Source organism: Saccostrea cucullata, unplaced genomic scaffold (genome assembly GCF_032062105.1).
Source record: "Saccostrea cucullata isolate Sc308-1 unplaced genomic scaffold, CSIRO_AGI_Scuc_v1 ctg13767, whole genome shotgun sequence".
Taxonomy (NCBI): Eukaryota; Metazoa; Mollusca; class Bivalvia; order Ostreida; family Ostreidae; genus Saccostrea; species Saccostrea cuccullata.
Window position 1 is genome coordinate 1 of NW_026920272.1, and position 17,067 is coordinate 17,067.

The window sequence follows — 17,067 nt, forward strand, 5'->3', positions numbered from 1 at the left end:
TTCTGTCTGATAATAAATTAAGATTATGTCATATTTTTGAAAATTTTCCGTATTAAAAGTACATTGTATATTTATATTTACTCCTCATTTTGAATTATATATACAACAAATCCTGTTGATGTAGAGAAAATAAATTTTGTTTAGACATGTATATAACGCGGTCCTTGCTTTAGACTATGCCCAACATGTGTGCTTATTTCTCCGCACTTCAGTTACGTCGGAGTTTGTCAATCAGGATTGGATGAAACATTTAACCCATTATTCATAAAATTTTAATTTTATGATATTATGCGTTTTTATTTTACATTTAGACACTCTTTCTTAATATTCTATTGCATGAATGTTAAATATTTTTTATTCAAATTGTTCTAACTCCGCAGAAACGCACGGCGACTTAAAACTTTCATATCATATACCGACCGCCTCCTGGCGGCCGGTAATAAATTTTCTAGTCAATTTTTTTCTAATAAAAAAAAAACAGTTCAAGGCAGTTGATGCACAGGAGTTCGCAATTTTATCAATCAAGTCGGTAGAAATCACTCAGTTGACCAAGTCATGAGCTACTGGTAGTATGCGTAAGCATTCGCTATGCTCATATGATGCTTGCGCATGATTTCTATTAACTTGATTGATAAAATTGCGAACTCCTGTGGTTGATGGATTAAGGTATGGGGTTTTTCTTCAATCAGAAATGAAACCCGCGAGGTACTTTTATTTGAATTTTGAGGAAGTCTAGACAAAAATATATACCGGAACTGTTTAGATGACGCAATGTGTGGTTTTATCTGAGCTGAAACTAAGCTGAAACTTATGTGGAAGCATCCTGGGGTAGTGTAGATTCTAAATTGTTCAAATCATGACCCCCGGGGGTAGGGCGGGGCAACAATTGGGAATCAATATTTTACATAGAAATATATAGGAAAAATCTTTGAAAATCTTCTTCTCAAGAACCACTGGGCCAGAAAAGCTGAAAGTTATGTGGAAGCATCCTGGGGTAGTGTAGATTCTAAATTGTTCAAATCATGACCCCCGGGGGTAGGGCGGGGCCACAATCGGGAATCAATGTTTTACATAGAAATATATAGGAAAAATCTTTGAAAATCTTCTTCTCAAGAACCACTGGGCCAGAAAAGCTGAAACTTATGTGGAAGCATCCTGGGGTAGTGTAGATTCTAAATTGTACAAATCATGACCCCCGGGGGTAGGGCGGGGCCACAATCGGGAATCGATGTTTTACATAGGAATATATAGGAAAAATCTTTGAAAATCTTTGAAAATCTTCTTCTCAAGAACCACTGAGCCAGAAAAGCTGAAACTTATGTGGAAGCATCCTGGGGTAGTGTAGATTCTTAATTGTTCAAATCATGACCCCCGGGGGTAGGACGGGACCACAATGGGGAATCAGTGTTTTACATAGAGATATATAGGAAAAATCTTTGAAAATCTTCTTCTCAAGAACCACTGGGTCAGAAAAGCTGAAAGTTATGTGGAAGCATTCTAGGGGTAGTGTATATTCTAAATTGTTCAAACCGTGACCCCCGGGGGTAGGGCGGGGCCACAATGGGGAATCAAAGTTTTACATTGAAATATCTAGGAAAAATCTTTGAAAATCTTCTTCTCAAGAACCACTGAGCCAGGGAAGCTGAAACTTATTTGGAAGCATCCTGGGGTAGTGTAGATTCTAAATTGTTCAAATCATGACCCCTGGGGGTTGGGCGGGGCCACAATGGGGAATCAATGTTTTACATAGAAATATATAGAAAAAATCTGAAAATCAAAGCTGCAACTTATTTGGAAGCATACTGGGGTAGTGTAGATTTCAAACTGTTTAAATTATGATAAGTGGGAAGGGTGGGGTCACAATATGTATTACAAGGGGGAAATCTGGTAAAGAACAGAATGGCCAAAGCTTCTCAGGTGAGCGATGTGGCCCATGGGCCTCTTGTTTTTTGTTTTTAATCAAGGGCAGGTAACTCTTCCTTCCGAACATATCATGTGATAAGTAAAATGGAGGAGAAGAAGGCGAACTCGCTGAGCTGCCCAGTTTGTTCAGCATTGTATGTATCTTAGTATTCTAATTTTAAAATTTATTTTAAAGGTCTACCCCCTCTATACTATAAAATTGTACAGAGTGGTAGACCAGTCACTTATATTATATCTTTCGTCATTTACGTGGTTATTAAATGGAAAAGATTTATGATAAAGCATGATAAAGGTGATAAATTAGACTGAAACGGGAGGTGGTGAGCAAGGGTTGTTTTGTTATCCCTCTGTGGCAACGCACTTTGAAAAATTTCTTCACAGTGTGTTAAAATTGGGACAAAATCAACGCACTTTGAAAATGTTTTTCAAAGTGCGTTAAATTTAGGAAACACTCAACACACTTTGAATTTTTTTTAAAGTGCGTTAAGAGTGTACATCATCATTTCTTACCATGGGGAAATTTAACACACTTTGAAAAAAATATGTATAAATCAAAAATTCTAGACATAGATTTTAGTAATTGAGAGAATGAATTTGGAATAATTATATCTTTCGAAAAATTTGTTGATTTACTTGGACTGATTTAACCTCAATTAGAACAAGGAGAAGACAAGTAGGTCTCTCAGCCCAACTCAGTTTTTCTTATACATAGCCATCGGTAGCAAATTAAATGTGGACCCCCTCCCCAAAAAAAAGGTAAGCCTCAATTTTCAATGCCTGTATTATGTATATCTTTGCCAAACATTAGTGTGCTTATCCCCCCCCCCCCCCCCCCCCCCCCCCCCCCGTAACAGTGCCTGTGCTACACCCTAATATATGTATCTGCATAACTGGAATGACATTGAAAACTATCAATAAATTTTAGTTCACATAAAATGAATGCAAACGGGAAAAATGAAATACAGTAAAATATTTAAGAGAGAAAGAATTTTCAAAGTATGGAAGAATCAAAATCGCTCACTTTCACATCCTGAAGTGACCTTATAACCGAAAAGTTATCCAACAGGTTATTTATCACACCTAATTATACGATACTTAGTATGCGAGAATATCGACCATACGCACTTTGAAAAGAAATGTAATTTTTTAAAGTGCTTTGATTTGGTACCAAATTTAACACACAGAGAAAAATTTTTTCAAAGTGCGTAATTTTTCAAAGTGCATTGTAACATCCCTCCCCTAACTTTGACAATGTACATTCCTTACCATATTTTTGATATATAACTGGCATGTCACCTAAATGATTTTGTAAGAAGGAACTAATATGAAATGGTTTATAGTTGTTAGTATCCAAAAAGTAATATATGATATCTTTTAAATTGTTTACAGGCATATTCCACAGAAACAGAACTTGAAAAATGGCATTTTTATGGGCACCTGTCAATCCTGTGGACATTTCTTCAAGTTCAGGTGTAGCAACAGTGTGGAGTCCAGCATTACAATTACTGTTAACGGAAAATCTTACTCGGGTAATTATATTTGTACATAATACTTCAGTGACCAAAAAATAGATATAATGTCCATTGCACATTATATGAGATTTAGAAGACATTCAAATGTTAGTTATTGATAATTGATGTAATTTTTTTTTACAGTTGGAAGTGAGTACTCTGGGTCCACAACATTGAATTCCTTCTTGAGAGATTCCAGAATTTCCACAGGAACCAAGTATATGTGCAAGGAAGGGGGGTGTGGGACATGTCTCGTGCAAGCTAAATTGTATGAACCAATAACGATGGAAAAACAATCCTACGCCGTGAATTCAGTACGTTAGAATTGCTTGAAATATACGTATTTATCATGTTTATAAAATAATAAAATTTCAAAATAAAATCATACCAGTGTTGCAGTCCAAGACCTAAGTGTATCTTTACAAACTTTCAAATATATTGTCAAGAACTTTTTATATAGTTTTTTAACATTGCCAATATATTATATAGTTACATTGATACAGGAATGTCACTACAGATTTGTGCATAATGAATTCTGTGTCTTTTCTCTTTAGTGCCTGGTGCCGCTGTTCTCCTGTGACGGGTGGGAGGTGACCACTATTGAGGGCGTGGATTCCACCAGTGTTCAGGCGGTCCCTAAACGCCTCGCCCAGTATAATGGCAGTCAGTGTGGCTTCTGTAGCCCCGGACAAGTCATGAATATTCACGCGTAAGTCCTTTTTGAAACAGTGAATTTGAAGTTAACTAATGAATTATAATTGTAAAAAGATAAATTTGGACAAGTCTCAAGACATATTATTTATGTATCTAGGGTCCAAATTAAAGCACTAAAAGTTCTCTTCATTTTAAGGATTCATTAGAATTTGTGGGGTCCAATTTTGGTGGAAAATTTACAGGTTCTTGGGGACCTAATTTCCTATATTCACTCAGTCTATGAAAGGAAACTCTGTTATACTGTTTGTGGAGGATGTAAATTTGTGAAGAAAAGTATTAAAAAATTCCATGAATAATGATCCACCACGAAATCTAAGGATTCCACAGTATGGGACTTGCATTGTCATTGTTAACTGTGTGAACATTTTATCACTTCAGACTTCTTGATTACCACGGTGGAGCAGTCACAAAGCAGATGGTTGAAGATGCCTCAGATTCTGTTATATGTCGATGTACTGGTAAGAATATATTTGAATGTTCAATTTACATCTTCATATTCATTATATTTTTAGCTCTACTGGTCAGAGACAAGAGCTCATGCGATAGTAATGTGTACATCGTTCGTCCGTCTAGCTGTCTGTCTGTATGTAAACAATTTTTCAAAATGCTACTCCTCCTACAGTTTTGGTCTGATTTCAGTATAACTTGGCACACAAGTAGACTACACTAAGATACATAATTCTGTTTATCAGTTTTAGATTTCGATAAACGGTGTTGCCATGGTTACTAAAAATAGAAATTTCTGTGAAATACTTTAAAAATGCTACTACTCCTACAGTTTTGTTCTGATTTCAATATAACTTTGCACACAAGTAGATTACACTAAGATACATGTACATAATTCCATGTATCGGTATTTTTTAATTTGATAAACGATGTTGCCTTGGTTACTAAAAATAGAAATTTCTGTGAAAAACTTTAAAAATGCAATTCTAAATACAGTTTTAGTCTGATTATAGTATAATGTGGCATGCAAGTAGTGTACACTGAGATACATGATGCCACTTTTCTTTTCCTTTATTTAAAGTACAAACCAGTAGAGCTACAGTCTCGACAGAGAATTCTGGTTTCAAAACTGCAGTCATAACCTGCAAAATGAAAATAATGTAATTGGATAATAGTTCAGTGAATATTAAATGGTAAATTTCAGAATTACATGGAATATTTTTTTTTTAAGGTTTCAGGCCTATTTTGGATGCTATGAAGTCATTTGCAGAAGATGTTCCTGATATAGAGGTATTTGGGCAATTTCACGGTCACTGTTCAAAAATGTATTCATGTCTGATCCATTATTTGCAGTTAAAAACTCATAAAAAGAGGTTCCTTGTCAGGGTGAGGTATGACTTTGCCAATGTTACTTAGGCAAGTTCAAGGTTACTGGCAGGATAAATTTGAACTTAATTTGTGAAAACATGCATGTTTTAGTTTTTTTAATTTTTTCATGAAACATGATTATTTCAAATTTTCATAACTTCAACTTAACTTAGAATGACCATGTCACAATTCCAACTTCTCCATTAGAATGTAAGGGCTACTAATCCCTGACTGAATGTATGAATTTTCTTTTAATGTACAAATAAAATTAATCTGGTAAAATAACAGGATGTACACACAAAACGCTGTGATCGGACCGGTCAGACCTGTACAGGAAGTTGTCACAAACAGAGCTCACAGCTAGCCTTAAAAGATGCCCAGTGGTTCAAGCCTTCCACTGTACCAGATCTCATCAAAATGATAAAGGACAACAAGGGCAAAAACTACAGGCTGGTGTTTGGAAACACAGGTTTTGGTAAGACGTAATTGTATATTAAAAAAAAAACAGGTATTGGCCAGGTTTTGTTATTATGGAAGTCTTTCTAATTTTGTCTGAATCTCCAACTTGGAGTCTGGAAATTACAGTGGTATTTATAAAAGATATGCTCAAAGGTTGCTTTTGACTGAGAAAATATTTTGATTCTAGGCAAAGGTTTTCTGGACTAGAATGAAGGTAGGGGTCACATGGACTTCAAGTGCAAAATAATTCCTTGTTTTGTCCTCTTGCTTATCTTTCTAAGGCAGGGATAACAAAAGCTTACATTAACCACAATGATTACTTGTCAGCTGAAATTTGTCTGAAACTCAAGTCAATGTCATTTGAACAAGGTCAAGATCACAGAAACAAAAGTGTTTTAAAAATTCTTCCAGTTCTATACAAACACTGTAGAGACTCATATTTGATACAAAGGATGTCTATGACCTGAAAGTGTGAGAAGCCCTGAACCATTCATTTGGTCAAGATTTTTCAAAGATTAAAAGTCTTGCCATGATCATAACTTTGTAAGTTATATATTGACTCAAAGGTTTCTTTGACCTTTAGATAAGCTTCATGTAAGGTCATAGACAAAGGCATGGAATTGCTTTGAGATACATGTATAACTTTTTTCCGGCCATTACTATGATAAATCTTTGCCACTGTCAACTGTACTATCCATGCAAATGTTATAAACTGTAATTCAGGGTTGTCAATAAGAATTAAAAAGAAAAAAACATTAAAAATGTATAAAGACATATGGTGTACCTTTCCTTACGGGGGTTAAGGGAGCAATACCAGAATAAATGGGAGGTAACGTCTTTATACGTGTACTAAGTACGTATTGAAATATTCTGGCCTTCGGGGATTTGAGGACAACCCTGTATAATTGCATGTGAATATTAATAATTATTTTCTCAAAATATTTACTTTTGAAAGAATGAGTGCACTTTAGTACGTCATTTGGAACCTTTTCGGCTACCCATTTTAATCTTTGCATTATAATATATCGCTAAATTAATCTATGATTATTGTGCAATCTAATTAAAATTAGATCCTTTACGCTCCTTTATTTTGTTATGTCGCTGTAAGCAACATAACAAAATAAAGGAGCGTAAAGGATCTAATTTTAATTAAATTGGATTATTGTGCAAGCATATATGCTTTTGATATTTATGCCTTGAGTTTTTTGTCATACACATTTCTATAATTACAGACAATGCCATTGAAAAGAACATGTATAAGCCTTATATTCCGGAAATTTGAACGGGACCACTATCGAATTTAAGATACCCGCAAATAGGCAGAGACATTTAAATCGCATAGATGTGGAATGTAAACAATAGCACATAATTATGACTTTTTCACAATCAGATGCTACACTACAAATTTTAAATGGTTAAGAAAGAAATTGTGCACAATTAATAAATTATTCTAGTGTTTAGGGATGGGGTGGATGTATCGCCCTGCAGACCATAATACAGAGGCAACATGAGCCTTTATTTACTAATCTCACTACCAATAACAGAATTCTTTCAAAACACTCCTGACGAAAAATACACAGTAAAATAAGAGACATATAATCTTCAAATCTTATCAAAATATGCGCAAAAATCTTTGCGCACAATCTGGAAGTGCGATAGATACTGTCCGAATAGAAACTTCAAATGACAAATACAATGAAATGTTCAATGACAGTGTTTGTGTATCGAACCATGGAATGTCACGAGAGTAAAGTGATTATAATATCAGTCGTTGACATTCGGGAACCTGCTAATTTAGTGGCTAACTTGATGGTAGTTTGGAGACTTTTTAGGTCACCTGAGTAAACTCAGGTGACCTATTGCTATCTGTTTTCGTCCGTCGTCGTGCGTCGTCCGTCGTGCGTCGTGCGTCGTGTGTTAACATTTGAACATTTTCAGCTTCTTCTCTGAAACCACTGAACCAATTTTAACCATATTTGGCACAAAGCATGTATGGGTGAAGGGGAACAAAAATTGTGAATTTCATGATCCCTGCCCCCCTGGGGCCTGAGGGGTGGGGCCAAAACCACTCAAATTAATGCAATCTTTAAAAATCTTCTTCTTTACTCCTGGACATCAAGCAGTCAATCTGTTTGCATGATTGTAATCAGCAATGAGTCCTCTACCAAAATTGTGAAATTCATGGCCCTTGGGTCAGGGGTTCTAGTGCTAGGGCGGGGCAAAATAAGTAGGTAGTGAAAATGCATTATTTCTTTGAAAATCTTCTTCTCTGCTCCTGGGTATTAAATAAACCAACTAAGTACATAGTTATGATGAGCAAGAGTGCCTCTACCATAATTGTGAATTTTATGGCCCCAGGGTCAAGGGGTCTGGTGTTAGGGCGGGGCTCTATTGATTATATAGTGAAAATACATTATTTCTTTGAAAATCTTCTTCTCTGCTCCTGGGTATTAAATAAACTAACTAAGTACATAGTTATGATGAGCAAGATTGCCTCTACCAAAATTATGAATTTTATGGCCCCAGGGTCAAGGGTTCTTGTTTTAGGGTGGGGCTCTAATGGTTATATAGTGAAATGCATGAATTCTTTGAACATCTTATCCTTTGCTCCTGGTTAATATGCTAATGATCTAATTACATATTTAAGGCCAGGATTTATTTTATTTTCAGTTTTATAAACCCTCCGCTCAAGGTTTAGAATTTTCAGAAAAAATAAAACAATTTTTTCTTTCCGATGTCAAATTTGAGTCGGGATCGAGATTTCAAATTTACAAAGTCGCACTTCCGGTTTTAAGATGAAACGGCGGGTAAATAATGCTAGATCTATCTGAGAAGATAGCTTGGTTTAGTGTAAAATTCATCGATTCGAGTGCCATTCAAAACGTTTCACCCGTTCAAAGGACAAATAAAATGCTGACGACTTTGTTGCACAATGACATGCTGGTGAGATAATTATGTGTTAGTTTCAAAAGTATCTGTCTGTAAATTATTTTCCTCCCCCAGGTTTTAAACTGCCAGTGGTAGCTATTGCATATTGTCAGCGACATTGTTTAGATCTCTGTTATAGCTTACAGTCTAAGCATCATTCTTCAGAAAAGGGTTGCTTATGCATCAGATGTAATGAATAAAACTATGGGAGAAGTTTAGTCCATTTGAGGAAGAAATAAACAATAACCTGAAGAAATAAAGAAAAAATTCAACTATTAAAAGGCAAAAATATACAAATATATACAGGCATGAAGTATCATTTGTATCAGCCAGTAAAAAAATTTACACTTAATTGAAAAAATGTTCACCCTACTCTCTAATACTCCCTGTCTGTTTTATGATAGGAATTATATAATTTTAGGCATCAAGTAAATTTTAGAACAATGCCTACACATTCACCGAACACATATCAAAAAAATGAAGATATATTGAAAGACATTTAAAGAATTGATTTTTTTTACATACATATTGACCAACATCACAAAATTTATATAACTGGCCCAAACTGGCAGATGATGAAATAAGCAATGTTCTACTTTCGTATTTGTAAGCATTATGTGTCCAGTGGTAAGGAGCCTATTAGAATGGCATAAAAAAAGAATGTACAAATGTTAATAATTGATTTATCAAAAAAAAAAAAAAAAAATTATTTTCTTCTCATTCGGGACATTTTTATTCTCATGTTCATAACTAAACCTAAACATAAAAAAAATGCTGGCCTTGTAATGAAGAAAGGGGCCTCTTTCAAAATAGATAATTTCAGGGCTGCTGGGTCAGGGGTACCAGGGGGGTACTTTGACTAAAAATAAATTAATGCTTTGAAATCTGCCCTTTGATAAGCAATGGTGCCTCTTTACAAATTTGTGAATTTCATGGCTTTTGGATTAAAACACGAACCAAATACAATCACTGGAAAGTTGTTGCATGATACTCAGGTGACCTATAAGGCCCGTGGGCCTCTTGTTTAAAAAAATTAGATATGAGCCACAACTTGGCCAACATTGTCCTTTTGATATGTATAAGTTTAAATTAAAATACACATTCTGTGCAAATGAGACAAACAATGTCGCCGAAAACTTGTATGCATATGAAGAACAATAGAAATGTGACAAAACTGTTAGACCCCCGTCCCAAAAGCTAGTGTCACTCGGCATAATTTAGTACTTTCAAGTAATATAATATACCAAAACCTGCTCTTAAGACATTGTTTAAAACCTTTAAAACATAAATTAATGAAATTCGGGATTTTATTTTGCCCAAAACACCGGGACCCAACTCTCATAGCTTAAGTGCACTCATCCTTCTCTTTGCAAATAGGAGTGTACAAGGAATTAGATCCGAAGAATTTTGACGTACTTATTGACCTTCGAGGGGTGACTGAGTTGTATGGAATTGACGTGAGTATAAAGGGAATCAGCGTCATTGAAATTCATTTCTGATAAATTACATAAGCAGAAAAATAATTCCTGTAAATATTCTTAAAATGCTCAGACAATTGCTTGGAAAGATCTGAAATGAGGACCAGAAGACAACCAGCTGTTCATTTTGACATGTTTTTGTTTATTTTAGTTTGATCCTACCATAGTTCTGGGCTCTGGCTTGTCCCTGAGTCAGCTGTATGACGTATTATATCGAGGGTCAAATGAACCACAGTTTGGATATTTCAAAGAGATGTGTAAGATTATATCAAAAGTGGCCACCTCATCTGTTAGAAATGTAAGTTTTTGTATGTTGAGATAAATTTCTGTGATGAACTTGAAATACTGTAGACCAAAATAATTATCTTGCTAGAAGTTTCCACAAGTTTTGTTTCCCTCTTTTAATCATGAAATAAATACTATCTATTTCAACTCCTCAGTTGCAAAAGTTAGTCATCAAAGATAGTTTTCATACTGACAGGTCATGAATAAAAGTTGTTGAGAACAATAGCTGGTTTACTGTACAGTAAAAGGCCTGTAAATTAAGTTTATTATTGAGAATTTTTCAAATTAAAGCCATAGTCTATATATATATACATGTATCTATCTATTATACTAATAGGAATTTATCATGTTTGCATTTTAATTATTAGCTTGGAACTTGGGCAGGAAACTTGATGTTGAAACACAAACATCCAGAATTTCAGTCAGATATATACACCATGCTAGAAGCTGTCAGAGCCCAGCTCAATATTGGTAACATACATTTTCTCCTTTTCACAAATATTTCCATTTCTAATTTTTATACCCCCCGCAAACGAAGTTTGGGGGGGTATATAGGAATCACCTTGTCCGTCTGTCTGTCTGTCCGTCTGTCCGTCTGTCTGTCTGTCCGTCTGTCCATCTGTCCGTCTGTCTGTGCAATCGTGTCCGGTCCATATCTTTCCTACAGAGGGACATTAGAATCTACTACTCCACACTAAGATTGCCCATGACCTAAGGGTGTGTCATGACCTTGACCCAAGGTCATTTGGGGAAGTTCAAGGTCACTGGAAGAAAAATTTCATAATTCGTGTCCGGTCCATATCTTTTTTATGGATAAACTTGGTAGGTTCTCATTTCACACAAAGATTGCCCACGACCCAAGGGTGTGTCATGACCTTGACCCAAGGTCATTTGGTGAAGTTCAAGGTCACCGGAAGAAAAATTTCAAAATTCATGTTTGGGACATATCTTTTATGGATAAACTTGGTAGGTTCTCATTTCACACAAAGATTGCCCATGACCCAAGAGTGTGTCATGACCTTGACCCAAGGTCATTTGGGGAAGTTCAAGGTCACTGGAAGAAAAATTTCATAATTCGTGTCCGGTCCATATCTTTCTTATGGATAAACTTGGTAGGTTCTTATTTCACACAAAGATTGCCCATGATGCATAGATGTGTCATGACCTTGACCCAAGGTCATTTGGGGAAGTTCAAGGTCACTGGAAGAAAAATTTCATAATTTGTGTCCGGTCCATATCTTTCTTATGGATAAACTTAGTAGGTTCTCATTTCACACAAAGATTGCCCATGACCGAAGGGTGTGTCATGACCTTGACCCAAGGTCATTTTGGGAAGTTCAAAGTCACTTGAAGAAAAATTTCATAATTCGTGTCCGGTCCATATCTTTCTTATGGATAAACTTGGTAGGTTCTCATTTCACTCAGAGATTGCCCATGACCCAAGGGTGTGTCATGACCTTGACCCAAGGTCATTTTGGGAAGCTCAAGGTCACTGGAAGAAAAATTTCATAATTTGTGTCTGATACATATCTTTATTATGGAAAAACTTACTTCTGAAAAACCCAGCGGGGGGTATTTTGTCCCGTTTGGACAGTTCTAGTTTTCTCTATAATAACCCTTTGAAAGTAAGCGGAGTTGATTTATTGATAATTCTGCCGGAATGTAAATTAGGCAGGTCGATAGGTCAGCAGCTAAGGAGGCCTAATACGCATGCAAATCTCGTGCGCATCTGTCTCTGTGTCTGATGCTAAGGAGGCCAAATATGCATGTAAATCTCGTGCGGCTGCCTTTGTGTTTGACGTCAGTGTGCGGGGACTATTGAAATTGGAGTGGAAGTCCTCGTTTAATTTAAATTGATTAGTCTACATTCTTAATGTCTAAGTCTACAATTTTTTTTCACAATGAAATGGAAATATAATGAATCACTGTCTAGTTTTGAGAGTATGCCAGGGACATCAACAATAGTGGGAAACATGGGATAATTTTAGCATAACGGGCTTTGCCCGTTATGCAAATTATCCCATGTTTCCCACTATTGTTGATGCCCTGGCATACTCTCAAAACTAGACAGTGATTCCTTAAATCATTTCTTCGCTTTCAGAGATCTTATAGAGAGTTTTTGGTCTGTCTTGTATCATTTTGCTAGAGTCAGTGTTAACCTGGAGGTAGCTTTTGAAAAGAACCAGAGACTTTATATTTGGTCTAGGTCACATTTCATAAATGAAATACTACTTTATTATCAACTATGAAGATATTACAAGTCTGAAGTAAAACAAACATGCCTTTTCAGGGATTTTTAGCTCACCTCAACGAAGTTGGGGGAGCTTATGTAATACCCTCGGTGTCGGCGTCGGCGTCTGCGTCGGTGTCGGTGTCGGCGTCCCAGGTTAAGTTTTTTGGAGCAGTTTTCTTTTTAAATACTTCTGTGTCCTATATTGAATAGACATGCATGGAAGATCCTTCTAGTGTGTTTCATTGTACCAGTCAAAGTTTCAGATGCTGCAATTTCAGCAGAGGAATGACCAGGTTAATGTTTTTGGAGCAGGTTAACATTTTTGGTGCACTTTTTGGTGTAGGTCTCATTTCCAAGGAACTATAAACCCTATGTTGACCAAACTTGCATGGATGATACATCTAAGGATGCATACTACCAGGCTTGTTTCGGATGCTGAATCTGACCTACATTTTCCGGTTGAGTGAACAGGTTAAAGTTTTTGGTGCAGGTTTCATTTCCAAGTAACTATAAGCCCTAATTTGACCAAACTTGCATGGATGATACATCTAAGGATGCATACTACCAGGCTTGCTTCGGATGCTGAATCTGACCTACGTTTTCGGGTTGAGTAAACAGGTTACAGTTTTTGGTGCAGGTCTCATTTCTAATATACTATGAGCCCTATGATGACTTAACTTGCATGGATGATACGTCTAAGGATGCATCCTACTAGGCTTGCTTCAGATGCTGAATCTGACCTACATTTTCTGGTTGAGTGAACAGGTTAAAGTTTTTGGTGCATGATTCATTTCCAAGTAACTATGAGTTCTTTAATGACCAGACTTGCATGGACGATACATCTTAGGATGCACATAATGGACTTGCTTCGGATGTTGAATTCAACATACATTTTTCAGATAATGGACCAGGTAAAAGTTATGGGTGCAGGTCAATTACCAAAATGCTTTAAAGCTTATATAACATTGTATAAACCAAACTTGCACAAATGATGCATCAAGGGATGAAAACTCTCAAATTTGCTTCAGATGCTGGATTTTAATTACATTTTCATGAAGAAGAACTAGTTTGAATTTTTTATATAGTTCTATTTCAGATCAAAATTGCATGAATATTTTCATTTTTGTACACTTTTTGTTGGTTAATTGTGTGACTTTGCCTTACTTAAAGACAACATTCGTTGAGGTGAGCTCTGTAATCTCTGATTACCTATGTTTTTGTTTCCTGGTTGAGGAAAAATAAAAAAAGGCTTCTTGAAATATCATATAGAAACAAAAATGTTACTCAAAGACAGAATGACAGATATATTGATGAATGAATGGACAGAACCGGATTATTATTCCTCATTTTTATGTGCCCGGATCGATAGATCCCGGGCGTATAATGTTTTTGTCCTGTCTGTTTGTCTGTTTGTCTTTCTGTCTGTTGTCAACTTTAACCTTTGCCATAACTTTTGAACCATAAGAGATAGAGACTTCATATTTGGTATGCATACTTCACTAATAAAGTCCTTTCAAATGACATCAAGGTCAATGACCTTGTGACCTTGACTGTGACCTATATGCTAAAAATAGCTTTTTCCACTGTTTGTCATAACTTTTGAACCATAGGAGATAGGGACTTCATATTTGGTATACTAACTCCACTAATAAAGTCCTTTCAAACGTCGACAAGGTCAATGATCTTGTGACCTTGACTGTGACCTATATGCTAAAAATAGCTTTTTACACTTTTTGCCATAACTTTTGAACAATAGGTGATAGGGACTTCATATTTGGTGTGCATACTCCACCCATTAAGTTCTTTCGAATGACCTCAAGGTCAATGACCTTGTGACTTTGACTGTGACCTATATGCTAAAAATAGCTTTTTCCACTGTTTGTCATAACTTTTGAACCATAGGAGATAGGGACTTCATATTTGGTATACTTACTCCACTAATAAAGTCCTTTCAAAAGTCGACAAGGTCAATGATCTTGTGACTTTGTCTGTGACCTATATGCTTAAAATAGCTTTTTACACTTTTTGCCATAACTTTTGAACAATAGGAGATAGGGACTTCATATTTGGTGTGCATACTCCACCCATTAAGTTCTTTCGAATGACCTCAAGGTCAATGACCTTGTGACCTTGACTGTGACCAATATGCTAAAAATAATTTTTTTGAACTTTCGCCGGGCGCATAGTGTTTCACAAACACATCTTGTTCTTCAGGAAGTGGGGGTGGGGGGGGGGGGGGGGGTTGACAAGGATTCTCTAACCATTTTCCAATTTGCTTGAAAAGTTTAGCGTATTTAAGATGGTGCCTTTTTCTAATTTCAGTTCTGAATGGTGAAACAAGGGTGATTCCAGTCTCTGAGTTCTTAAGTCAGGACATGACAGACAGTGTTATAGTGGCCATGTTCCTGAATGCCGTCCCTGACAGCCACCACATAAGGGTTTATAAAGTCAACAAACGCACACAGGTCAGAGTTAGATCCCTTTTAAAAAGTTGGAAATGAGGTAGCCACATTTCAAATTTTATCGTATCTTTTACAAAAGAAAAAGTTGGAAATGAGGTACCCACTTTTTAAATTTTATCGTATTTTGTATAAAATAAAAAGTTGGAAATGAGGAGGCCAATCCAGAAATCTGTGTTGGAGAATATTGGCCTGAGAACCAGAGAATTAAATTTATGTAGCCTAATATCCACGATTCAAATTGGTATTCATGTAAGCACTAAAAGAAACAGAGAATGTATGATGCATTATTTTGACAGAGTGCCCATTCTGATGTCAATGCTGGGATGAACTTTGATATTGATGTAACCCAGAATTTCAGGGTTAAAAGTCAACCTACCATTGTATTTGGGGGGATCAGCAAAAGCTTTGTAAGTTTAGATATACATACTTTATTATAGAGTCCTATGTGTATGTTGGGAACAATGCTTCAAATTACAAGTAAATAATTATGTTTTATAAATGAGCTATTTGCTAACTTTTATAATGATATATACATATGTTAAAGGTACATGCTACAAAGACTGAAGAATATCTGGTTGGAAAAGCACTTGGTGATCAAAATACACTTATAGGTAAATAATGTTGAATGAAACCAACATTTAATGTGAGTCTGAGTCAGTCTGAACAGTTGGGGACTTCCTATCCCCTGAAGGGTGCATATGTGGATGGGTGGGTCAATTTCAGGGTGGTTGAGTTCCAGCAAATTTTCAAATATTGCTCTATTTTGAGTGAGCTATTTACCTGGTTACAGATCAAAGCTCTTTTAAAATAACTCCACCTTTCTAGATAGAGATAGATGATGAAGATCCTAATTTTTAGCTCTACTGGTCAGAGACCAGAAGAGCTTATGCGATAGTAATGCGTCCGGCGTCCGTCCGTCTGTCCGTCTGTCTGTCCGTCTGTCTGTAAACAATTTTTCAAAATGCTACTCCTCCTACAGTTTTGGTCTAATTTCAATATAACTTGGCACACAAGTAGACTACACTAAGATACATAATTCTGTGTATCGGTTTTTGATTTCGATGAACGGTGTTGCCGTGGTTACTAAAAATAGAAATTTCTGTGAAATTCTTTCAAAACGCTACTCCTCCTACAGTTTTGGTCTGATTTCAGTATAACTTGGCACACAAGTAGACTACACTAAGATACATAATTCTGTGTATCGGTTTTTGATTTCGATGAACGGTGTTGCCGTGGTTACTAAAAATAGAAATTTCTGTGAAATTCTTTCAAAATGCTACTCCTCCTACAGTTTTTGTCTGATTTCAGTATTACTTGGCAAACAAGTAGAATACACTAAGATGCATATAATTCTGCATTTGTTTTTAATTTCGATGAACGGTGCTGCCATGGTTACTAAAAATAGAAATATCTGTAAAATTGTTTCAAAATACTACTCCTCCTACAGTAATGGTTTGATTTCAGTATAACTTGGCACACAAGTAGAATACACTAAGATACATAATTCTTTGTATCGAATTTTTATTTTGATGAACGGTGTTGCCGTGGTTACTAAAAATAGAAATGTCTGTAAAATTGTTTCAAAATGCTACTCCTCCTACAGTTTTGGTCTGATTTCAGTATAACTTGGCACACAAGTAGACTACACTAAGAACATAAAGAGACTTTATCAACGATCATTATTCAGAGAAAAGTACTTAAGCAGCTGGGATTTGAAACTAAATAGAATAATTCTATTTAGTTTCAAATCCCAGCTGCTT

The 17,067-nt window shown here is 35.9% G+C and overlaps 1 protein-coding gene across 1 annotated transcript; it reads left to right on the forward strand.

Annotated features, from left to right (window-relative positions):
* The first annotated feature begins 2,007 nt into the window (after positions 1 to 2,007).
* Positions 2,008 to 15,962, forward strand: LOC134246115 (uncharacterized). The gene is made up of 13 exons (XM_062728394.1): positions 2,008 to 2,057; positions 3,313 to 3,452; positions 3,579 to 3,748; positions 3,989 to 4,143; positions 4,527 to 4,606; positions 5,326 to 5,384; positions 5,751 to 5,937; positions 10,227 to 10,306; positions 10,479 to 10,625; positions 10,981 to 11,083; positions 15,168 to 15,310; positions 15,604 to 15,714; positions 15,852 to 15,962. The coding sequence occupies exons 1-13, from the start codon at positions 2,008 to 2,010 to the stop codon at positions 15,924 to 15,926; spliced, it is 1,500 nt and encodes a 499-aa protein (XP_062584378.1). The 3' UTR covers positions 15,927 to 15,962.
* Positions 15,963 to 17,067: the final 1,105 nt, after the last annotated feature.